Source organism: Clinocottus analis, unplaced genomic scaffold (genome assembly GCF_023055335.1).
Source record: "Clinocottus analis isolate CAN_PGR_092001 unplaced genomic scaffold, fCliAna1.0.p SCAF_23, whole genome shotgun sequence".
Classification (NCBI taxonomy): domain Eukaryota; kingdom Metazoa; phylum Chordata; class Actinopteri; order Perciformes; family Cottidae; genus Clinocottus; species Clinocottus analis.
Genome location: NW_027175965.1, coordinates 6,733,896 through 6,759,523, shown reverse-complemented (window position 1 = coordinate 6,759,523; position 25,628 = coordinate 6,733,896). Strand labels below are relative to the sequence as shown.

The following is a 25,628-nucleotide window of genomic DNA, read 5'->3' as shown; positions in this document are numbered from 1 at the left end:
AACCTTTGAAAAATTCCTCAATATTTTGGGGAAACATCTTGAAAGTGAAAACCAGTACGACCTACTGTCTGTATGTATATATAAATATATATTTAAATAAAGGATTGTGATGTTGTATACTTTTCAATTATTATAAAACAATATATATATAGAAACAAATACATCTATGGAGACTCCACTTGCATATGTTTTGTATTAGATACCCAATATGCTTCCAAAATGAAATGGGCAGACTGTTGTATTTACACCTGTTGACCTGGACGGTGATGATGAATGGAGCGAAGACCCGGCCTGCTAGATTTGTCAGGCTGCCCTGGTTCAGTTATCACAGTGCTGATGCTGTCCCCATCGAAGGTACAGTACTGTGATAACTGAAGGATGGCTGCCGACTTGACACGAGTGCAGTAAATCAAAGCATGTTCGCCACGAAAAAGACGACAAAAGAGAAGGTGGACAAGTGTGAGTATATCATAATGTATATTATGAAACATCCAAAAGTCCATATGTTTTATTTACAAAATGATTTTGTCTCATTGAAACTGAAACAACTTGTATAACTTCTGCTTCACTATAAGAAATAAAGAGAACTTTCTTTTATTAAAATATGTATGGTCTCTTATTTATCTTTATGTTTGAGGATTCAGTGGATGTTAAATATAAAAGGTTACAGTCACAACACGACTAAAGACTCCACCTGATCAGTTTTAAAGTTTGACATTGAACATTTTCTGACAGCAATTTCAATAGCATTGCCATCAAAGTTAATTTAGCATAAAAACAAATATATATCATGCAAACGTTACAAAGAAAACACATTTCCTGCATTTAGTGTATCCTCTTTATTATCAGTGACTCTGATGCGTAGGAACCTTGCATTTCACCATAAGTCATAACACCTTATGAATATAAAGTTGAGAATAAAAGTGTGTTTCTTCTGATGAAACTATCAGGACATGCATTGTTCCTCAATGGGAGCACTGGTCTGCAGGCTGAAACGGAAAACAGTGCTAAATGGTTGTTGCACATTGTTGTCAATAGAGGGAGCTAAAGATCTATAAATGATGTGTTTTGGGATCTAAAAAACAAAGCGTACAACTTTGAAGCACTGTTCCTGAAACCTTAATAATGAACATGATGAGTACAAAGTATTCATAACAAATAAAAAAGTGCCCTATTGTCTTAAGGTATTGTTAAATATTGTGTAAATATGTGTCTGAATCCAGAGAACTGTAAAAGTAATGTTCAATATGTCATATGTATCATGGTTCAAAACACACTTGTACATGACTGTACAAGTGTCTGTCAACACTGAAAATAACTGTATTTTCAGAACTATGTTTTGAATAATATGTGCACTGTTTGAGTCATGTCTGATAAACCACAGGTCAATGCACCTGTCCTTGAAATGTTTCACCAAAAGGGTACATATTGCAGCTATACTGTGGAAATCCCCAGTCATGATACAAACTTTGTTTTTGTCTCACTCTAACCTCAATCTGCTCAACTCGCCTTGATCCACATGTGTTTTTCTGACTCACCTATACTTTGCGGTAAAGCATACGTTTTTTGATAATACAACAGTGACGTGAGGTTTACATTTATTGAAAGAACTATTTTCTAAACGTGATCAGGTATTCAAGCCATTTACATGTCATGATAATAAACCCAACTGTTGTACACTCATCAAAACTATACCTGCCAGCGAATTATAGGGAACTTCTGTCATACTTCCTTTATAGCAAGGAAATATGTGTTTACTGGGATGTGGGATGGGAAGTCCCTATAATGAACCTCCCACTTTTTTGTCTTCCGGAAATCTTCAAGTCCTCGTTCCTTCATTGTTGGAAGAAAGTCATTTTCTCTTTTCTTCACACAGCTCCCTCAACCTGCTGGATCATTTGGTGATGAAATGAACATCAACCGCATGAGAAGAACTGCTGTTGACACAGACCGCTGCTCATTGTAGACTGTTTGAGAAAATACCAAATGCAACTTGAGAACATTTAACTTTAAGTCTCCCTGTTCAGCATTTGTAAGCAATATTCGGACATTTTGATAAAGAGTTTATCACAAAACAAATATAAGTGTGTTCCGATGTATTTATCCACAACTATAACAAGAGGCTGGTATATCTACAGATAACGAATGCTAGTAAAACAGGTAAAATGTATACCTTGGAGAAAGTAATAATTGCTGTCAAATACAGTAATAACACATATTGTAAATATAGCTGCATACAACTATTTTATGATGTGTTCTAAACCATTTATCAAATATTTGTATACTGCTCATAAATGCTAAATGGAGGGAGTTGGGGGAAACTCCATTACTTGTTGACACACAGAGAGCCTGCTTACTAGTTTTAAGGAGAGAATCAGTCATGTATTTTCACATACTTCCTTGACTTATTTTTTAAAGGTTCTTAATTTCCTCTTTGTTAAAATGGCCCTTTGAAAGCAGAACATGATGTATTGCATAACATGCAACAGAATTTCATAATGCAAGACACAAAGTATGGTATACCTTCAACACATTTGGGATATTGTTGTATATGTACTTCGTCAATCCACATCCAAAAGGGCAGTTATGCAAATGTTCAGGATATGTGGTCCATGCGGTGTTATTGCAGACAAAGGCAATAACTGCATGTCACAAATTAAAAACACAATCTCAAAAATGTTTCAGATTGCAAAAAAAAAGAACCAGATGCCAGGAAGGGGCGTGTACGTGTCAACCTGCATGTTTGTCACATATGGCATACATGAATGATAACCCTCCATGCTACAGTGCAAAAGAAGTTGGAAGAAGGAGAATTTTCCTCAAATTTGGGAATGTGTGGTTTTCACTGGACAGGAAGGGCAGACAATCAGCAAGTAAAGCTACCAGACAAATGTAGTGGAAGTATAACGGTGCATACAATGAAAATACTCAAGTACAAGTAACTCAAGCTTGTACTTAACCACCATTTTTAGGGGTGGCTGAGGCTAAGAAGAGCAGGTCGTCCACTAACAGCAAGTGGTTCAATCCTTAGGTCCTCCTGTCTGTGTATCTCCATGGGGAAGATATTGATCCTAAAGACTGTTTCTTCTGTGTGTGTTGTATGTCTCTCTCTCTCTCTCTCTCTCTCTCTCTCTCTCTCTCTCTCTCTCTCTCTCTCTCTCTCTCTCTCTCTCTCTCTCTCTCTCTCTCTCTCTCTGTTTTAATGAGCATTAGAGCAGCTGACACCTTGCAGCATCTCTGCTGTTTACCTTGTATGGCAGCCTCTCTGAGTGGTCTGACCACCTGTCCATATACCATTTACCTGACATTTAAGTAAATGTACTTAGTTAACTTCCACGGGGCATATATGGTCAATAGATATAAAACATTTGATATAACATTTTATTTATTTTATTGCTGTTTTTACTGTTTATTCATCTTACTTTTAATTTTAATTTTACTATGTGTATATTGTGTGCACTTTACCCATCTGCTGCTGTAATCCTGCAAATGTCCCCACTAAGGGACTAATAAAGGAATATCTTATCTCTCTTATCTCTTAATAAACATGGATATGTCATGTTAATTCTTAATGTTAGATACAGAGCACACAAATTCTAAAAAAAAGACCAACAAGTTATGTTGTTATTGTTTCATGATTCATCTTATGGGACTACATTTTTGTCTTTTTAAGAGGAGAGAGTGAGTCACCCTGACTTGAGCAAATAAAACACATACTAGCTTAAGTGCAGTAAAGGGTTAACTTGAGTGACGGGCCTAACAGCCAATCAGTGGCCGAATTCTACAGCGGGTCATTACGTCGTTTACGGGAAAGGGGTTGCTACTTGTCAGGAAGGGTTAGCGAGAACGGAGGAGAATTGAGTCTTTGACCGAACTACCAACCATCAACACATTCCCTGGAATTTACCTGATATTTATCTCCCTTCGGATACTGGATATTTTTCTCGGGAAGTTTTAGAATCTAGTAGCCGACACAAACGACAGCGTAACTTAAAATCAGTCAGGAACAACTTGGCCGAGGCGTCTAATGCGCTGAACGAAACGGAAGTAACTTGCCAGCTGTCTGGCTAAGCTCGTGAGGTGAGTCCATGCCAGTTAGCCGCGTTCTGAACGTCCCCACGGAGTCTTCTGGTAGGTTCAACACACTCGCTTTGTTTTACCGTCTTTCCCCTTTGTTGTCACGCGGGGAAAAGCCCCACTTGTTCGTTTTCTTTGTCCCTTTTGAGGCAGCTAACGTGAACGGGCTAACAAGCTAACGTAACGTCACGTTCGTGCGCTGCTCGGCTCGGCTCGGCTCGGCTCGACTCGACGAGACTTCGTCCCATCGTTAACGGTGCTGTACGGGCAGATAAGTCAGATGATGGACAGTGTACAGTGTGGTTAAAATGTAACTTTAATATAATTAATCATGTTTAATAACCGAGTGAGAACTACATATTAGGACGGTGATAATATAATGCAATATAATGGAACAAGCTCGCGCTTTCTACTGTAAAGAAAAAGAAGAAGCTTGACACTATTTCAAGACAAGAAGTAGGTAAACTATTGGGTTAGTGTGTTTCACGGCTATTCTATTATTGGATTGAAGTATATTGGATTAGGTAACTACACCGTCAAACAAACTGGCAGTACTTCCAGCCGTCTATGTTGATTAATTGTGAGCAAGGAAAGTACAATGTATAGTTTGGATTTTTTTTAATCTCATACCAGGATACCATCGGGACCCATAACTGCAAATATGGATTTCAATACAATGTTTCGGCCGAGGTTTGATTGTAAACTGACATTTAACTTATTAATATAACAGGAAGAGGATAATCAAAGGTGTCAGCTGTCTGTCCCACTCTATCATTTGAGTTGTGATGATTGGTTAATTCATTGTTTATTCCATAATCAGAAAATTTAAAAAAACATTATTTTGATATAGGATGTGACTGGTTGTTTCATCATCTCAAATGGGATCATTTCCTGGTTGTCGTTCTTCTCCTTCATATACCAGTCTACAATTTGGATCTTGATTTTTACACTTGGTGGATTGTTCGACATTTTGAAGCACTTGGAATCATTTTTCAACCAGATAATGAATTGATGAATCAAGAAAATAGTCATAAATGAATTGATGATGGAAACCTGTAGTTGCCTCCTCAGTGGAGAAAGGTTTGGGTCATAACTCATGAATACATTTTTTAATTATAACCATTTAACACAAATGTTAAATTGGATAAATAATTAAAATGATGACAAACAGATATAAACTGTTAATTGATTGCTTTGCGGAGACATACAACCATGAGGTGGTAATTGTAGGTTACTATTTATACCTATTTGAAAAAAATGTGCGTGCTTGTAAACCCATAATTTTTTGGCTATTGAAGTTAGTCAAAGAAATGTACCTTTTTAAAATGCTTTATGATAAACTGAGAAGATTGATTGATTCTAATTGGGCAAGAAATGGAGAAATGTACTTTGATATAGGCTTGTGATACAAATTGAACATTCATAGTAGTTTGAGCTCCGCTTTTAAGCTTTGAGGTTTATTGCACAGGAAGAAAATAATAGGCCCATCTTTTCATATTCCCTTTGATAACATGATATTAATCATCAAAGAGCATCAGATGTCTCACTTTTGTGACCTTTTCTTGTATTAACCAAGTAGCCTTTGGGACGTTATTTCTTTAATATTAGTTTCAGGGCTTTCAAAAAGAGAGACATGGTGTTGCATATTTTGTTGAAATGTAATGAAAAGTGTTAAAAACACATTTTTTATGCTTTTTGTTAGTTTATGTTTTTTGTTGCAAAAAATTGTACAATTAAGCCAATTTGATGAAAATTTCTTCAAATATTAGTTTCAGTTTTTAAATGGCTGGGTCCTCCTGACTGACAAAATACAGGTATACCAGTAATGCAGGGATAATAAATGTGCACAGTTACAAGGTGCGGAATCATCAAAAACAGGTTTAAAAAAATAAAATATCCCTTGTGGGATAGTGCATTAATTAAATAACACAAGACCAAACAATTAATCAAAACTTATACCACACCAAATATTCAGAGGATCTTTTACATTTAAGTGTTCAGAACTACATGAGGGTAGTCACTCACTGAATGAGGCATTATGATGACTTCTCAAGAAATTCAGCTGTAATAATTGAAAAAAAAAATAGAAATGGTGACAGCCCACTTGCCAGGGTGACTATCACGTATGTCAAATGAAATGAGTTTTATATATATATGTTTTTTATTTTAGTTTAGACTCTTTTGTTTGTGACTTACTAGTCATGCTGCTGCATTTAGCTGTAGATGCTGCCAACACAAGGGCTCACAGCTGCTGCTGTTGACATGCTGCTTTTGCTATGCAGCTGCTGTAGAGGCTATTAGGCTCATCCTGCACTGAAGCCCAGACCGATCGCAGCCCCTGCGCAGCAGCAATCTGTCCTCCATGTTGATGCCATCAGCTCAGTTTAGAGGCTGACGTCATTGCAGTCGCACTCTAGTGAGACCTCATCACTGCGATCCGTGTGTTTGTGTGTTGGGGCTCTGCACTGTATTGATATGAGTCATGCTCACGATCACTAAGTAAAAGTACTTACTGTATCACAATCACCTTTAAAACACTTGCTTGGTTATGTTAACGACACAGTGATCAGACATTTCCTCAGAGTAAAGATTATAATATAAGGCAGGGACGCTCATGGTTGTGCGCTTGGTTTCAAAAGCTTTTCATAGGTTTAAAAACAAGCCATTGAAAATGCCTGTGTTATTAGTGATACTTGTAGTAATTAATGTATTGAATAAAAAGCAAAGCTTATTTAGTGTGCACATTAAGAAAGCCCAAAAGTGTAATCTGACACCCCCACTGACTGCCCAATTTCTCTTTTTTAACTTCACTTATCCAGTGTCTGAATGCCAACTCTGTGGGTGATGGAGTTGAGCAGGCAACTCTGTGGGAAGATGAGGAGGTCCAGTAAGAGAAACCAACTCTCCTCTTCTCCTACTTCCACTCGGGGCCTGGAGATCCACTTTTACACACCGGAGCTGAACCAGCTGGAGTACTTCAAGGGCTGCTACACGGCCTTGGACCTCTGCGTGGATGCTGCCAAGAAATGCCGTAAGTGACTGACCAGTTGGCTACTTATTGTTAAGCAAAGTGGTGAACAGCTGGTGGTCAAGTAAATTGTATTCGTATAGCACTATTATGTTACTATTATCATATTGTGTAAACACTTTTGCACGGTTATGGTCACAGACTTAAGTGTAATTAATTTGGCAATAAAAAAAAGTTCTTCTTTTCCAAACACTGACCTGAATACATATCTTGTTTTGTTCTTCTCTTTCCCCCTTCTCAGTAATCTCTCCCTTGTGCCATAACCTCTTTGCCCTGTATAATGAGACAACTGGCATGTGGTACCCTCCCAACTATGAGTTCAAGATCACGGATGAAACCAGTGTCAAGTTGCACTATCGCATGAGGTAAGAAAGACTACATTGGAGTTTAGTATTACGAGACCCAAGTCCGAGGTCATGATAATCCATCAGAAAACTCTAATGTATTCCCTTTAAAGTGTTTGCAAGTTGCTGTGTAACGTGTTATGTGAGTTCGACAAGTAGGTACCTCTGGTAGTGATGAGGGGACCGGGCGTGAAGGCAAAACTTTTTATTTACCATTTGATCTACATTCCAACCCTCATATTTGGTCCAGGTGCTTTGGATAAGGACCAAAGGATGAATTATGGGTTGATATGTTGACAAGAATGTTGAAAGAATCTATTTTGGATGAAGTTGCTTCCTGCTTGCCTCCCTTTGGAAGTCTTAAGGGTGTGTCCAAAGAGGACTGAATACCAATGAGCTGAGAGACATTGCAAGGTGGATGCCAAGGATACTTTTTAAATGTTTTTTATCCTGCTGCCATCCTGACAAGTGCCAAAACTATTGGTGGAACATTCAGAGAATAAAGTTAGTATTGAATGTATTTAGTTTGGAAAACAAATGGTCCATTTTTAAGGATACTTAAACGTGTTACAAGCTGAATTAATTTCACCATAACACCTTCAAAATATTCTTAACAATTTAAGCTATATAATAAGAGACTACATTTGCTCATCATACCTTTGAGCAAAGAGTGGTGGTGGTGGGGGGGAGGGACTGTGGTGTCTATGGTGTCTATGACACTTCCTCTTTCTCTGTGCTCTGCTTTGATAGTAGCTAGTGGAGAGAAAAGCGAGTGTGCATATAGACTTACGGTGGTGTGTGCTGTGTGTCGACGTTTTTTTTTCTGCAGATTACTTTGCATTCTGTAGTGCAGTCTGCTAAACAAAGCAGCGTATGTGGTCATGTCTGGATACAAGCACAATCTGGAGCATAAATAAATGTTCTATGCAAACAGTCACACACAGTAAAGTCTCACCAGTATAGACAAGTCTGTCAGGCTGTTGTTTGCCACAGCAATCATAAGCATGCTAATATGCGTACATAAACATGCTAATATGCTTACAATGTCAATGCAACAAGCTGATGTTTCGAAGTTATAGTGTTTACCTTGTATGCTGTCTTATTTTAGTGTACTAGTATGATTATAATGCAGCTATTTTCTATTCCATTCTTTTTTTTACATGTTCTCATTTGGATTACCCGATGCACTGTACGCTGGTCCATGTCTGATGTTGGTCTTTAAATAGTGTAAACAGACCTCTATGACCAAACAGACAGAGATGATATATATCCACTGAAAAGCATAAGCTAGCTGAAAATTGCTTTTATTTTAGAGACAAAAGGAAAAAGGCTAAACCTAAAAGGAAAGAACACATATGTTGTGTGAGAGTGGAGATAATGAAAGGAGGAAAATGGGCAACTGTTTGTCATGGACACTTTAAACACTGCATATACTTCAGAAGGCAATAGATCATGTCATGTAGAATTGTTGCTCTGTGCACGCAGACAAAGTTCATGTATAAAGCACATATTTACATTTTGAAATTATTTTTTTCACCAAAGACCAAAATCCCATCGATATAACACAAGGTTTACTTTGTTATGGATAGAACTAAGATCCTTCTTCCCTTTTAAGGAATAATGAACCTAGTATTAGTAGTGAGTTCCTTGTAATGCCATTGTTTCCACTGAGTGCCTTTTCAAGTCATGAATATCTTCTTGAACGGACAACAATGTTTACTTCTTTTTCCTCCTCCCCGATCAGGTTTTATTTCAGAAACTGGCATGGCACCACTGAAGGCGAGTCTCCAGTTTGGAGACACTGCATCAGTAAACTCAGAGGAGGACTTAGCCCACAGAAAACACCAGAAGGAACTCCCCTACTGGATGCTGCCTCTCTTAACTACCTGTTTGCCCAGGTGAAAAAAATAAATAGATTATTTATATTATTTTATATTGTCATTTTTAGGCATTGCTTTCTAATTTTTCATCATGTGAGAATATATATATATATATATATATATATATATATATACATATACATATACATACATACATACATACACACACACACACACACACACACACACAGAATACTTCAAGAGATTAAGCTGCAAAAACATTTGTTATATCTTAATTTTGGATGTGCATTCTGATTAAAAGCACGAATGTCACCGCTCACAGTTGAGTTTTAAAATGGGAGGAACTGCAACAATACCAGGAAGGGAAGTACACAGTACAGTTTAATTGAGAGCCACTGTAAATACAATTCTTCAATCAATTTAAATATAAAAGGAAAAGGTTGTAACTCAATTGTCAGTTGTCCAAAATATAAGACAACCGTTGGATGTTTTGGTAAATTAGTCAGTCTCCCTCTTTATTTCGTCTTATCGACTGGACTTTCTTGCTATTTAAAGAGCCAATTCACAGTATATTTCCAGTGGAGTTATGTTACAGTGTTTTTGTACATATGCATATATATATTTTTATGTTTGTTGCACAGGGCCAGTATGACTTTCAGACAGGCGTGGTTCCACTGAGGGTGTCCCACTCAGAGGCAGAGCAACACGAGATAGAAAATGAGTGCTTGGGCATGGCTGTGCTTGCTATCACTCACTATACCACAAACATGGATATGACCTCCACCACTGCTTCCAATGAAATCAGGTAAAACATTTGATTTTCTGTCAAAGTTGGGATGGTGCTACGTCGGCAGCCTTTTGATTAAGATGTTAAAATAACAACCCCATTTTAGAATGATAGTGGCCGCACCTTTCCAATGCTTTTTTGCAAATTTGTATGAAATGTAGTGTCCCATATCAGATAAGTGCTCAGCCCACATGCAGAAGTCACAAGTTCCATGTTCTTACTTTTAAAAGACTTGCACAAAGCACAGTAAGTACATACTGAGAGGAATTTAACGTATTCCTATCTCTCTATCTCTAAATCCCATCAGCTACAAACGCTTCATACCCGAGTCACTGAACCGCAACATTAAGCAGCGCAATTTCCTGACGCGCATCCGCATCAACAACGTCTTTAAGAAATTCCTCAGTGAATTCAACCGCCGCACAATGAAGGAGAGCAAAATCACGCCCTACGACCTGAAGATCAAGTACCTGGCCACTCTGGAGGGCTTGACCAGCAGCCTGGGCAGCGAGCTGTTCTCACCCATCTCGCTCAGTGTCACGCAGGAAGGAGATCTCTGCAATGGAGGTTACTATGGTAAGAATTCAGGATTTTTATTGGATTTAGTTCTCTGGCAGTGAGCATTGTTTGTGTCATGCAACAGCTCAGTCTGGTTTTTGTTTGAGATATAGTTTTTAATCCTCGTGGGAGTTGATGTAATGACTGTAAACGAAAACTGTCTTAAGAGAAAGAAAGATTGCTGAATTGATTATTAAATTCTTAAGTTTGACAAAGGAAAAAAATATAGTTGCTAACACAAAATATTTTCAAAGGCCTTTTGCTGTAGTTGAATCAGATGTATTGGATTATCGTGGTTATGTGAGTGGTGAGTTTGGTGCTAAAATATCTTTAATTTTTTTTTTAAAAGAGTTCACTTTATTGTCATCCAAATATTCCTAAAACATTGTGGGTGTTTGTGCAGATAATGAAAACCAAAAGTGAAAGAAACAAGATGTTTACATGTCTAACCCATTTCACAGACTAGGCCAGACCCTGGATGAGTTCAACCAATGTGTGACGTGTTCAACCACAAAATGCTGCGTTGATGGTTTGAGCAGCCTGATTTAAGATCAGAGTAAACATACAGTAGCCAATAAGACATTGTTCATGTCTTTGCTTGTCTTTGCATAATCACGGGAAGAGTTTTCCAAGAACAATATTGAAAAATCAATTGACTAACGTATGAATATTTTTCCAATTATTGATATCTCTATAGTCCTTGTGCCATAAAGCTGACTGCTGCTATGTTTGCTTGCTACTTCTAGGGAACTTCAACCAAAATCAAGAGCAGAGCCAAAGTCTGAACATGAAGACGAGCCATGACATGCTTGTCTTGGTTACTGGCACCACTGGCATTTCTTGGAAGAAGAAACCTGCTACAGTGAGTGAAACTGTGTGTGAGAGTGTGCTAAAGAAACGATGATTACTAATTTCAGAGAAACTGTCAAACGTCGTATGTGAAAACCTATAAATCTGCTATGGCAATTTGTATAACTCTGATTTCTGTTTTAAAAACAATACAATTATGTTTACATAAAAACAATTTGGATAATCAATATCATTAACTCCATGTTGAGTAGCTACAAAATATGTTTATATATGAAAGATTGTGATTAAACTAAAATTAAATGCAGTCGGCACAATATTGATACCAGGAAAAGGTATTCTCAGTACTCACAAAATGTAAAGTATGTTAAACTCAATACAAAGTCAGAAGTTCTAATTCCCTACAGTCTTATAATATTAGTATTAAAATAAAAAAGCTTTTATGTTAAATAAAACAACTCAAGAAATTAGACACGACGCACTGGAAACATTTCCTATTTTTTTGATTATGACGGCCAGAATGACATATTTTGTTACTTAATTAGTGCTTGAGATAACTAGTCTAAATGTGATGAACAAACCTGCAATGGCCATTGCAGTATTTTCAGATGACAATATTGTACATTTGAAAAATACTGATGTTTTTTTGATAAACTGTGTGTTTGCATATCTTTTAAATAGTCAACTGGGATCATTAAAGAAAAGAGCAAGTCAAAGAAGAACAAGTTGGATGGAAAACAGAAAAACGACAAAAAAATTGAAGCAAATGAAGGCTGGGTGGTGTTCTGTGACTTCCATGAGATTACACACACGGTCATCAAAGAAGCGACGGTCACCATCTACAGACAGGACAACAAGAGAATGGTGAGGCATCAAAGAGCACTGACAAGGCACCCACGTCTGTTTTATTAACTCCAACGGTATTACATATTGTGTAAAGGTACTAAAACATTCAAATATTTGCTCTGAAGCCTGCTTTTAGTTTTACAGAATAAAATTCAACATCCTCATTAATTCCTAACTAATGCCAGTATTTGCAATCATTGTTCCAAAAACGATTTTCTCAAATCGTTTTTTTAAGATTTTATGGTCCTGATATATCACTAATGATACAGATGAGTGACCTGTCAGGGTGTGTAACTTCCTATTTACTCCATGATGTATCGTGTCTTCCCTTGGCCCTGACCAAGTGAACCGAGCTACAGGTGTGAAAGCACCCTTTGTGCAACATCTGTTTTTGCATCAGCCCGCCTCTTGCTACATGCTATAAGCCTTGACTAATTGTGATAGCATGCAGCATCATTAGGATTGATTTTGTGTTTTATATTACATCACAGCTCTTAGATGGCCCTCTGGAGCATTGTGGCTTTATAATAGCTCCTGTTGTGATCGTCACCTCTTCCCTCCCTTCTTCCTTCTCTCTCACCTTCCCTTCTCTTTTCAGGAGTTGCATCTGGCCTCCAGGCACGAGGCTCTGTCCTTTGCAGCTCTCGTGGACGGGTACTTCAGGCTGACGGTGGATGCCCACCACTTCCTGTGCAAGGAGGTGGCCCCTGCGTCAGTGGTGCACAACATAAATAACGGCTGCCACGGACCCATCTGGTTTGTACTGGCAGTTTCATTGGTGTAAATGTGTATATACGCATGTGCCTGTTTCCTCACAAAAACACAGTTGTTTAAACACCACAGATGACGGGCAAGCTACGAGTACAAAGGTGTTTGTTGCATTATTATCCAATATGCCAGAGGGCGTAAAAACTAAATGTAATCCTGCACAGAAGCAAGAAGCCAGCCGTTACTGGCAAAACGCCATCATTGTAATGATCTCCAAACTCATATCTCATATTGATGTAAATACTTTTATCACCTTTATGCAAGTCAAGCGTTGAATGTATTATAGTTGAAAAAAGGTTGAATATCCAGTAAGCAATTTAATTTGGCTTACAAAATATTTATTCAAATGTAGATTTAAAGACTTTTGTTTCTAAAGTATTTTAAAAAATTGTCCTGAGACATGATATTAGTGATTTTATCAGTAAACTACTTGTGACAGTCATGTCTGAAAGCCAGCAAGTATGAGTTAGCCGCTTAGTCAGAGTTGAGCGCTGTCAGAGCATTGGGAACCTTTGCTCCCAGTGAAAGCAGTGATGAAGTGCTTTTCTGGCAAGCATAAACCACGTTTTAATGGTCTCAGGCACTCATATTACTAATCACAAACCATTGGTTATTGACCTTGATTTGCATCTCATTGGCAACAAAATGGATCAACATAAATCAGTGAAACTGGTTTAGTCACTAATGTACAAGGGCAAACAAAACTAGACAGGTGCACTCAGTGTGTCTGCAACGTCCAGTGCTGTATCGTGAGATTGAATGGATAAAACCCACAATTAGCTAAACTCCCTGTCTAGACACTAATGGCTTGCCAGGCGTCATGAAACGCACTTCTATCTAGGAGACATCCGTCTACAATATATGCAGGCAACTGGCTCGCTGTCGCCAAACATTTCATAAAATTTTACCAAAACCAAATTGCCCGCGTAGCTGCAGTTGAGTGGCGGTGATGTACTGGTAGTCCCATTTAGCTGTTAGCAAACACTTTGCCCCCGCTGTGTCTATGGCCACAAATTAGTGGCGTGGGGTCGGTGAAGCACTTTGTGTTATCACTTGCGACCCCTACCGACCGGGGGTGAGGGAGGATTTAGCAGGCACGCAATGGCAGTATAAAACAGGCAATCCAGAATGTATTATTTTTTTAGAAAGTGTGAAAAACGAGAGGGCCTCGAGAAAGCAGACATAACTCTCTATTTTAATTATGCAGTTTGCTTCGGCAGAATGCACGGACGCACGCTAAAGTGATGGCATTATTACTCCCACCATTCATTAAGCTTTTCCTTCCCCAGCACGGAGTATGCCATCCACAAGCTGCGTCAGGAAGGCAATGAGGAGGGCACCTACATCCTGCGCTGGAGCTGCACTGAATACGAGTACATCATCATCACTGTGGTCTGCAATGAGGTAGGTAGTGGAGACGTAGTCATTAGGTTTTCAAAACTGCAATTTCTCAATGCCTTGATAGTGTAAGACAATGTCTAGCAATCCAGTGATGTACTGGAAAGGTTTTGCGTAGGTTATTCACCAACCAGAGGGCATGACACACACATTCAGAACGCTGACCCACTCTGTTATCTGAGCCACTGTTCATGTCACGATTTACATTAGGACCGAATAAAAGTTAGTGTAATACAGTAGTAGACACTTTTTTGTAGTGTTTGTGTGTGTCTGCAGAGCTTTAACAGAAATATATAAACCTTTAGACAAAGAAATGGAAGCAAACTGTATAAATATGATTTCAAAAAATTACCTCTGTTATATATTATTTCTAAGATATTACATTAGCCTCATGTCATTACAAATGTTTCTTGCACTGCCAATATCTCTTCCTTACTTCTCACCATTTACTCTAATATTCCCTATTCAATCAGTTTCTCTATATCTAAAATTGCTCTTTGATCTCTTGCTCTTTTAATCAACCCTTCAGTATCATGTCCCTCTACGTTATGTTATTTCCAGTTAAAAATGCTCTCTCTCTCTCTCTCTCTTTGCGTCCAGCTCGACCTGAGTGAGTCTCGTCCTGTGCGTCAGTACAAGAACTTCCAGATTGAGGTGGCCTCCAATGGGTTTCGCCTGTACGGCACTGAGATGTTTCGGGACACTCTCAAGGAACTGCTGGATCACCTCGAGGGCCAAAGCCTTCGCACCGACAACCTCCAGTTCCAGTTGCTGCGCTGCTGCCCTCCACAGCCGAGAGGTAAACTTAGTCCTGCGACAGTACTTCAGATATTTCACGATATTGCAGAACAACAGCAATGATGGGAGTTTTTAAAAGATAGGACTAATATAAATCAAAATGTCTGAATATTGGCAAATCACATGGCGTATAAAGAATAAAGTATTTTGAATCTCAGGAGAAAATATTATTTTAATTTGCTAGTTTTCTGCAATAATGTTGGGAGATAAAACGTCTTTTTGGTAAATTGTGTGATAGATGTCATAAAGGACTAGTGAGGGGATAGAAAAGAAACCAAAATGATTGAGAACGTATGATACAGCAAGAATTTCATATATACCAATGTTACAACAGACATGCAGTAAAACTCCTATTTTGGAAATGGAAGGAGGTTAAGTGCCCCTTAACGTAATTTTACTGATTAATAGCAAGTTGCTTCATTATTTAATTTAATTATCCTTAATATGTCCATAAAAAAATCAGGACATCCTGCTCGCTCTGGCATCCAGCAAACTCAGCACACACTGCACACACTATAAAATCTGCACTATTTTCTCTAATGCTACATCACAGCTGCATGTGAAAATCTGTGCAACAGAAAGAGAGGGAGATAAGAAGTTGTGTTGTTGTGTTCCTCGCTGACTGAGGGTAGCTGAAGCTGGCATAAACAATGTGTGTGTTGGTGTGAAATGGTGTCAGGGAGGAAGAAAGTTGTAAATGTTGGTTTCCGGACCTAAACTATCACTCTTGTATTTACTTCACTCAGGAAAAGGTGGAGCCATGTGAACATGGATGTGTTGAGCTGTTTATGTTGGTTGAGGCTGTGTGGTTTTCATTATTATCTTAGGGCTTGACTTTGAGACTGAAGTGCTGTGTTGTTTTCTCCAGTAAGATATTCATGATGAGTTGTACAACCTTGTTGCTGCGATTGTAACACACTGGTAACCCGAGAATACAATACAAACAATTTACTTTTACTAGTGTTTCGGTTTTATGCATGATTTTGCACTGTTGTGAAAATAATATACAGTAAGTATTCAATGGCAGATGGGGGAGATAAGGACCACTTGTTTTGTGCAATTGTGTGCAACTATCTTTTACACAAGCAAGTCTGAATAGGAGCATGCTGGCTGAGTATACTAGGCTCTATGATAAAGTAAAAGGGTTAAGGAGTGGGTGCGGTGTAATACCTGGGGGCATGTTGTTTTTGCATAAAAACTTGTTACAACGTTAAATGTAGGGTGATGCTGATTGAGTGAAGATTCTCTCTCTCCCTCGCATTTGTCTCTTTTTCTTTTTTTCCCCCATAAACCACAGTGCGCTGGTTTTGTCACAACATTAGACACCCACAGAAACACACATGTAAGCACGTATAGTACGGTAACAGGCACAAAGAAAAATGTTTTGCTTTATCTTCCCACACAAAGTTCTGTGTATATACCAGAATAAACTGCATCAGTTTGGCAACCCGACCCGGATATTTGTCCACATCGTTGCCACATAGATGTAGTTATTGAGAGCTTTTTACCACATTTTCTTTTTTTTTTTTTTTCTGGTTGTGTGAATGCATTGCAGACTATTCAAAACAATCTAGAATTTCGACACTGTTACAATAACATGACTTTGACAACAACAGAAGCAGACATGTCATTCTTGTTGAGGGATTATCAAACTCAAACAATTGTAAAATATCTGCAGCTTGATTTGAACAGAAGAATCTAAAACACTATCATACATTTTGATTATTATTATTTTTTTTAACAAAAATGGTCATGCTTTGCAGAATGCAAAACTTCATGCAAAAGCCCTGGTATGGCCCTTTTTAAATGAGTGTGTGTTTGTGTTGCAGAGGTTTCTAACCTGCTGGTGGTCACTAAAGATCGAGCACCGGCCCCTCAGACACCCATGCAGGAGAGTCAGCTGAGCTTCCATCGCATTCTCAAGGAAGAGATTAATCAGGTACACCCGCTCATCTTTGTGTCTAGCCACAATGTTACGATGGTAATGCAGTGCTTATAATAGATAATACAGTTTAAGCGTACTATGTGTCACATGTTATATATGTAAGTAAGGGTTGGAAAATCCTTTTATTGTCACCCTCAATAGAAAATTCCATTATAAAATATGACACAATAAAATACAGTCTTAAAACATACCAAAGTTTAGTCAACCTACAAACAGCTAAAGGTGTGGCGCTATATTGCAGGCTAGGTGTCCATTTACTGTATTTCAGAAGGTATTTTCCCCCTCCACCCCATATTTGCAATATTTCTCTTTTTTAATATAATTTTAAAGAGAAAAGAGATTACTCAAATATCAAGACACTCATAAGATCCATGCAGACATTATCTTGACTCTTGAACTTATAAATAAATTCTCTTGACCTCAAATGTATTTATGATCTTGTCGGACTGTGTATGCTGTGTGTCACAATTTATTTATTTATTTTTTCTTGTTGTGTTAACCAGGAGGAGCACCTTGGACTGGGCACAAGAACCAACATATTCTCAGGCACACTGAGGGTGAAGAGTGAGGAGGAAGAGGATGCAGGCTACTCATCCTTCCAGGAGGTCAAGGTGGTGCTGAAGGTGCTGGGCTCTGGCCACAGGGACATCTCCCTGGTGAGACACACTCACGTATCTTGCACATCCTGTTCTTATGAAGGACTACACCCATTCTGTAACATCTTACTATGCTGAAACTCATTACTTATGAGCACCAAGCTGGTTCTTACAGTGAGTCAACTTTGTCCTTTGTTGTCAGGCCTTCTTCGAAACAGCCAGCATGATGCGACAAGTGTCTCATAAACACATTGTGCTGCTGTATGGAGTGTGTGTTCGCCACCAGGAAAGTGAGTGCATTTTTTTAAGTACTGTGTGCATGTTTATGAGAGTGTTGGGCTGTTTCATACACCTTTTTCGTCTCTTTGTGTTTGTGTGGAACAGATATCATGGTTGAAGAGTTTGTCCAGCCCGGACCACTGGACTTATTTATGAGGAGACAGCAGAGCCCACTCGGCACACCGTGGAAGTTCCAGGTGGCCAAACAGCTGGCGTCAGCTCTCAGCTACTTGGTGAGAAAAGGAAAAAACACACACACACACACAAAGTATAGGACGTTTTGTATGCTTACTTGGGATTTCCTGCACCATGTTAGATCCATTTGTATCAACACAATCTTTAGATTTGCCATCTTGTTTTTGTACTAATAGATTTGTTGTTGTGGTGTGTCTGTGTGTCTTTGTAGGAGGACAAAAAGCTGGTCCACGGCTTTGTGTGTGCCAAAAACATTCTGCTTGCCAGAGACGGACTGGACACAGATCAAGGAGGGCCCTTCATCAAGCTCAGCGACCCAGGAATACCAATCACAGTTCTCACCAGAGAGGGTGAGTACAAAGTAAACTCATAGACTCTCACTCTGTCTTTCTTGCCCTCTTTTTCCCTCTCTCGCTCTCTCTCTCTCTGGGTTACTAAAAGTGAAACCTAAGTGTTACATAATAGCTGCCATGGACATTTTCACAATAACTTCCTCTTGCTTTCCTAGTCATCTGTAAATGACAGTCAAAATGAAAACTCACAAAGTACCACAACTGCATGTTGACATTTTGCAAACAGGAACACATTAAAGCTCCTCTGCCAGGCTGAAAGTCTGATGATGATGATGATGATGATGCTTCATCTTCGACCTGCACTGCATTGTCTGAATTGGATTTCCGATCAAGCTTCCAACCAAGCAGAGGTTATCAGAAATAGGATTTAAATTTGTCACATAATCCATACACATTACATCATGCAGATTCCCTTTTAGCCTGTAATTTGTTTTGTAAAAGTTTCTGTTTGTCTATAAAATCTGCACGTTGTGTGATTAGACCACAATGTGGCTGCACAGATGGATATGCAAACCACTGGATAAACGGGAAATGTGTCTCTGAAAATGTTTATCGCAGCACACCCCTGGGAATGCTACTCCCGCCCTTTTTGTTCCCAGAAATCTTTACATTTCTACTTCTGCCTCCATCACTTTGCAGAACAATTTGTCTTCCAGTTACACATCGACGTCCTTGTATATAGATTTGATTGAACACGGTGGGGAAAGTGCTGCGAAATCCACAGGGAGGGCTCTTCCCTTCTTCCCAGCAATCTCTGATTGCTCTCATATCCATTCATTACTGTCTTTCTTTTTTCTCTTTTTCTGACTTTCAATTATTCCTTTCCCTGCAACCATTGTTTTCTCCATCTCCCCCCTTCACTCCATTCAGCCCCTCCACTGCTTCTTCTCCTCTTTAGTCCTCCTCTTTCCCTCCAGTCAGCCCTGTGTTCCAGTGTGAGTTGCATGCACTCATTAACATACACCCCTCAGCTGATGTTATGGATTTGTTGAGCCAAAAAGCCAATTGTGGAGGTCAGCCAATCAGTTAGTCCGTCTTCCAGTCAGACTATATTCCAGCCGTCCGAAGCCAAGGTTTTTTAGATTTAGTAGATGCATTGAGTTCGCTTTGCTTTTTTTTTTTAAAGCCAGATACCGTCCAGTCAGACTGTCAGCTGTATGGACTTCATTCTCAGTTCCTGTTATTGTAGCATGGCGAGAGTATGTTAGCTCAGATCCACCAGATCATGCTCTAAGTACTTCTAAATCGTATTTTATGTTTTAAGCATATATACTGAGTTAACATTTGGTCAAAGTGATCATATTAATCAATAACATACATTACTCATTTTCCTGAGGCCAATGATGTGGAACAACCGAGATACGGAAAAACTGCACAAAATGCACAAAAACCCTTTAATGAAAAGATGACAGACTGACATTCCATTGACGCCATTTATAGAGAGAAACAACAATATTACATAACAAAATTAGAAGGATTGATTGATTACATCTTGCTGTGGACACAGTGGGTATGGTTAAAATGGCGTTAGTCAATTATTATGATATTTCAGTCAATTGAAGACGTTACTGTGTCAGAAGATCAATGAGGAAATGTGTTCTCCACTAAAAAGATTGTCAGTAAATCAAACTAATGTCTGGGGAAACGTTCTCATCATCACATCTTAAAAAGCAAATACTTCCTTTTGAGGGCGTCGTCACTCAACTTCACGTCGGTTTTATCAAACATCATTGCAATTCAGAATGTGTTTCGGATCTCTAACAGCCATCTTCTGTTTTTTACAACGACACCAACCAGTAATGGATCCACTGTTGCTAAAGCTGACTTTGTTTGCCTCTGCAGAGTGTGTGCATCGCATCCCATGGATCGCTCCAGAGTGCATAAAAAGCGCGTCTTCCCTGAGTGTCGCAGCTGACAAGTGGGGCTTTGGTACCACCCTGTGGGAGATCTGCTATGATGGAGAGGTCCCCCTCAAAGACAAGAAACTCACAGAGGTAGAGGGCGCACATGAGGACCTAGTGTGGCGATGTACATACTCGTACATCTAAAGAAATGAATGCACCTCCTCATTTTTATGTGTGTCTTTGTGCTGAGCAGAGGGAGAGATTTTATGAAACCGAGTGCCAACTGGCCACCCCAGACTGCAAAGAGCTGGCTGAGCTGATGACCCACTGCATGACCTACGACCCCAAGAAGAGACCTTTCTTCAGGGCTATTGTCAGAGACATAGACATGCTGGAGGAAAAGAGTATGTATGAGGATGTTGTGTGCACTGTACATAATACAATGTTTGGTATTTTCATATAATGGGTTGGGTGCAAATATTATCTATATTTTGTTTCTGCGCGTGTGCAGTTTTCCTGTTTTAATTTGTTTGTTTCCCAAACATGTTAGTCTTGAACCGAATTGGCTAAAAGCAGGAACAGGTTTAAAAATGCAAAGCCGTTATTACAGTTGGAATATGATATGTTTCTGAATGTTTTGCATGTTTTGTATCTCACATAGCATCAACACAGTAAACCGTAGAGAGAGAGAGAGAGAGAGATGGTGTGCGTGTGAGAGAGAGAGAGAGAGACAGTTGTTTACGACTTGAGGAAGTTCACTGGGTGCATGATCACTGATCTGCCCCTTAGCTGGGCCCCATGGCAACATAATAGACTCTGTTCTTCCACCTTCTGGACAGAATGGATACTGCAGTCAGTCCTACGAACCTTAAAGTTTAAAGTATTCATTACCTCATTGACCTTATATTACAATCCAAAGACAGCAACAATACCAATCTACAATAAATGGCACCAGAAAAAGGTTAGAAAATTCCTTGAAAAAAAGTTTTTATTAAATAAACTATTTGTAATTTTTGATAATGGTGATACAGAATGAGTCATGCTTAAGTTATAAAAGTCCCTACAAAAAGTGGCCATTTTTGTTTAAATCAGGCACGCAAAACCACAAAAAAACTTTGACACTGTCAACCACAATAGACTTCCTCTGACGCAAGTGTGCCTATGTTGAATAAAAGACAAGTTTCACCCGGCATGTTTAATGCAAAAGTTTTATTTTTCCATTTCCCAGACCCATCAATCAAACCCCAGCCGACACCAGAGGTGGACCCCACTATGTTTGAAAAGAGATTCCTTAAGAAGATCAGAGATCTCGGAGAGGTAAACCCTTCCTGATTTATTTATGTTTGTTTACCTGTTTTTACTGTTCCTAAGAATGATCAAACTGACAACTTCTAAATTCGCAGGTAAAACCACACAACAATAAATATTTTGCATTAAATCTATAATTACCTAGTAGTAGTTTGGTATGCGTGTGGGATTTTTATTGAGTTCACATTAGCTTGATCCTGTTAAAAACTGAGTATAATCATTCTTGTGATCCTTCATAACCTAAAACGAGCCGTATGGAGACCAAAGATGAGCAATTTAGATGCAGAATGTAAGGACTATAGGTAATGATGAGAAACAACTGGTCCCACACAGGAAGTAGTCAGGTGCTTGTTTGTAAACAACCATTTCTCACATGTTCCTCATGCAGGGCCACTTTGGAAAGGTGGAGCTGTGTCGCTATGATCCTCGGGGAGATAAAACCGGTGAGCTGGTGGCGGTGAAATCTCTAAAGCCGGAGAACCCGGATGAGCAGAGCAACAACCTCTCGCGTGAGATCGACATCCTGAAAGCAGTCTACCATGAAAACATTGTCAAATACAAGGGCATCTGCCAAGAGGAAGGTAAGATGGACAGAGTGCACACAAACAAACATGAACGTTATTCATTTGTATATTCAGTTGCAGACACACCCGTGTGTGTTGTTAGACCTGTGAGCTTTGTGCATGAAAAGGTATATAATACTTGTGTATTTAAAGATAGCAAACACACAAGCTTGTGTCACAAACAGGAATGTTACGTACCATTATAGATAACATAGGGGATCTGAATAAGATATTCGTGGATACATTTATCTTTAGTTTCGTGATTAGCTGCTTAGAAGACGGAATAAACAGAAACAGACTAACTGCGTGGACTCAAACTGTAGTTTGCATGCATATCACAACACACAATGTCTCTGTCTATTAAAGCACAGTTTCTGCCGATGAATTTGTGCCTCCCTCTGATTGCATTTATGTAAAACACTGTTTGTAGGTGGTCAGGCCATTAAGCTGATCATGGAGTACCTTCCACTGGGCAGTTTGAAGGAGTATCTCCCCAGAAACAAGAGCAAGACCAGCCTCAGCACTTTGCTCAGCTACTCTGTCCAGATATGCAAGGTACCGTAGTTTCTTTTCCACAAAGCAGTTTCCTCAGACCAGCTGGAACCATCAGTCACCTGACCACGATGTAGTTAGTTAAATAAGATGGTTAACCCAGCACGCCAACTGTTTGAAATGTTTCAACCCTTCCTGTTTAGGCCTTTTCAAAACGCTGGCCATGTGATCATCACATGACCAGTCAAATGGTTACTGTTAAATAAATACTGCATATAAGCCAAAAGTACCTCAGGATTTGTGATTTTGGCCTAATGGCTCATACAAATATTGGATATATATATATATATATATATATATATATATATATATATATATATATATATATATATATATATATATATATATATATGCACGGTCAAATATTGGATATATATATATATATATATATATATATATATATATATATATATATATATATATATATATATATATATATATATCCAATATTTGTATATATATTTGTATATATATAATGACGAGTGGGTGCTTTTGATGTAAATGTTTAATGATGCAACGAATACAAACATTTAACCAACATTGCTGGCAGTGCATCAAAAGGATTTCAAGGCATCAGGTATGCGTCATGTTTTTTTCTTTCTTTCAGGGAATGGACTATTTGGGATCTCGAAATTACATTCACCGAGACCTGGCTGCCCGAAATGTTCTGGTGGAAAACGAGAGGACGGTGAAGATTGCAGATTTCGGCCTCACCAAAAGCATCAAGGACAACGAGGGGTATTACACGGTCAAAGACGAAAACGTCAGCCCTGTTTTCTGGTGAGTCGAGAGGAGATGGAAGTGAGAAAGGCTCTTTCTCTCTCAGAGATCTCATTGTTCAGAGAGACTTTCTATGAAATACTATACTATGATTTCTTGACAATTTTATAATGACTGTCGTATATTTTTTATTACATACAATGCTACGACCTTTTAAAAGCAATTATTTTCCATTTTTATGACTAACTATATGAAATACTACATGGATCCATTTGTAGGATTGTCTTTTCTTTTTGATTGGTGTGAAATACTTAATGTAAATATTATTAATCCATTATATTTAAGTAACAATATACTGTTACTGCTGAGCGTTCAACAGGGAAAGCATGTTTACAAACAAATGAATTATTTATTTTTTTAAAAGGTATGCACCAGAGTGTCTGACTCAATGCAAGTTCTACCTGGCCTCAGACGTTTGGTCCTTTGGGGTGACGATGTATGAGCTCATCACCTACTGCGACCCCTCCAAGACCCCAATGCTGGTCAGTTTGACGAAATGATTTTGTGTCTGTTTTTACTCTTGACACCATTTTTTCTGGATTTTATTGTCATGTTCCACACTTGAATAATATATCCGGTATTGAATGTTGTGTATTATTTTAACCCTTCTTTGTCTTCACCCGCACAGCTCTTCTTTGACATGATTGGTCTGTCTCGCGGTCAGACGACGATCATCAGATTGATCAAAGTGTTGATGGAAGGAAAGAGGTTGCCACATCCCGAGGGTTGCCCTGAGCCTGTAAGTCGTTAACAGCACAACAATAACATGGACACTGGCTTTTTTTTTCTTTTTTAAATTTGACATGTTTTATGAAGTATTTCTTTACAAGAAAAATGCACACACAAAAAATATTAAAGTCAGTTAGGAGCAACAGATCGAAGAAAGATCAACATCTTCTTTTGTACCGTATCATATCTCTCTCGTATCTGAAAGAAATTAAAAGCTGCTGCAGTTTAAACACTGCAGGCAATACATGTTACAAATGTCTGATTCTCTGATAAATTTCTCCATACTTCCTGTTTTTTGACACATCTCGTGGTCAACAGGTGTACGAGCTGATGCGCAGGTGCTGGGAGACCGCACCCGACCTGAGAATCACCTTCAAACGCCTCGTGGAGGACCTGACAAAAATGCAGCAACAGTTCCAAACACAAAACAACATTTAGACTTCCTCAAACTGTTTGGGGCTCCGAGAAGGACTTTTGCTCGCAGACTCGGGACCAGATGTGAACGGCGAGACTGACTCCAGATCTGCTTGTGGAGCATCATCATTGTCAAAGTCCTGATGGGTCAGAGCTTCACACAAAACATTGCTCATTTATACTCACACACACACACACACACACACACACACACACACACACACACACACACACACACACACACACACACACACACACACACACACACACACACACACACACAACCATGAAAAGACTTTTACCGTCGTCCTGTTATTGTAGTCTGCCATAATTGTAACATTTTTATGTTTTATGTTTGTTAAATACATCATTTGCGTTGAGTATTTTGGATGAAACAAGTAAATCCTATCAAATCTTGCAGCCTTAGCCCATGCTAAATGTGACCTTATAACCTAGAAAAAAAAAAGGACTTCCAAGTGTATCTAAGGGATTTAACTCTCTGCATTGCCAGAAATTTCATTTCTCACGTGGATTGGCCAATTATTATAATTTGCGTCGAAGGCTTTTATGATCACGTGAGGTTGATTTCTCTCTCACTGATGGACGCTTTGAAGACGGAGAGCGGAGGAAGAACTGTTTAACGCCTACTTACAAAAACAGTTAAGACGGTTGTGTGCCGGTCCCCTTTTGCAACGGACACAGAGGATTACACACGAATCATGTTGATCATTACTTGGATGGATACATGCATTAATACAGACGCCGAAGATGTAGTTTTTCAACCGTTTGTCTCGTGGAATCCTGTTTGGGGGTGAAAC

At 38.8% G+C, this 25,628-nt stretch overlaps 1 protein-coding gene across 3 annotated transcripts; it reads left to right on the top strand.

Moving 5' to 3' along the window:
* The first annotated feature begins 3,825 nt into the window (after positions 1-3,825).
* jak1 (Janus kinase 1) lies at positions 3,826-25,094 on the top strand. Of its 3 annotated transcripts, XM_068589543.1 has the most exons (26): positions 3,826-4,131; positions 4,227-4,387; positions 6,897-7,108; positions 7,347-7,470; positions 9,194-9,347; positions 9,932-10,095; positions 10,385-10,653; positions 11,382-11,497; positions 12,124-12,306; positions 12,887-13,044; positions 14,346-14,460; positions 15,055-15,253; positions 17,082-17,191; positions 17,701-17,853; positions 17,996-18,083; positions 18,178-18,305; positions 18,479-18,617; positions 20,463-20,614; positions 20,718-20,868; positions 21,693-21,781; positions 22,161-22,353; positions 22,766-22,890; positions 23,495-23,667; positions 24,032-24,149; positions 24,296-24,406; positions 24,715-25,094. In XM_068589543.1, the coding sequence occupies exons 3-26, from the start codon at positions 6,904-6,906 to the stop codon at positions 24,832-24,834; spliced, it is 3,537 nt and encodes a 1,178-aa protein (XP_068445644.1). In that variant the 5' UTR covers positions 3,826-4,131; positions 4,227-4,387; positions 6,897-6,903; the 3' UTR covers positions 24,835-25,094. The 3 variants fall into 3 exon arrangements, with proteins under 3 accessions (XP_068445644.1, XP_068445643.1, XP_068445642.1); XM_068589542.1 differs by lacking the exon at positions 4,227-4,387 and having other exon boundaries at positions 3,826-4,080; XM_068589541.1 differs by lacking the exon at positions 4,227-4,387.
* Positions 25,095-25,628: the final 534 nt, after the last annotated feature.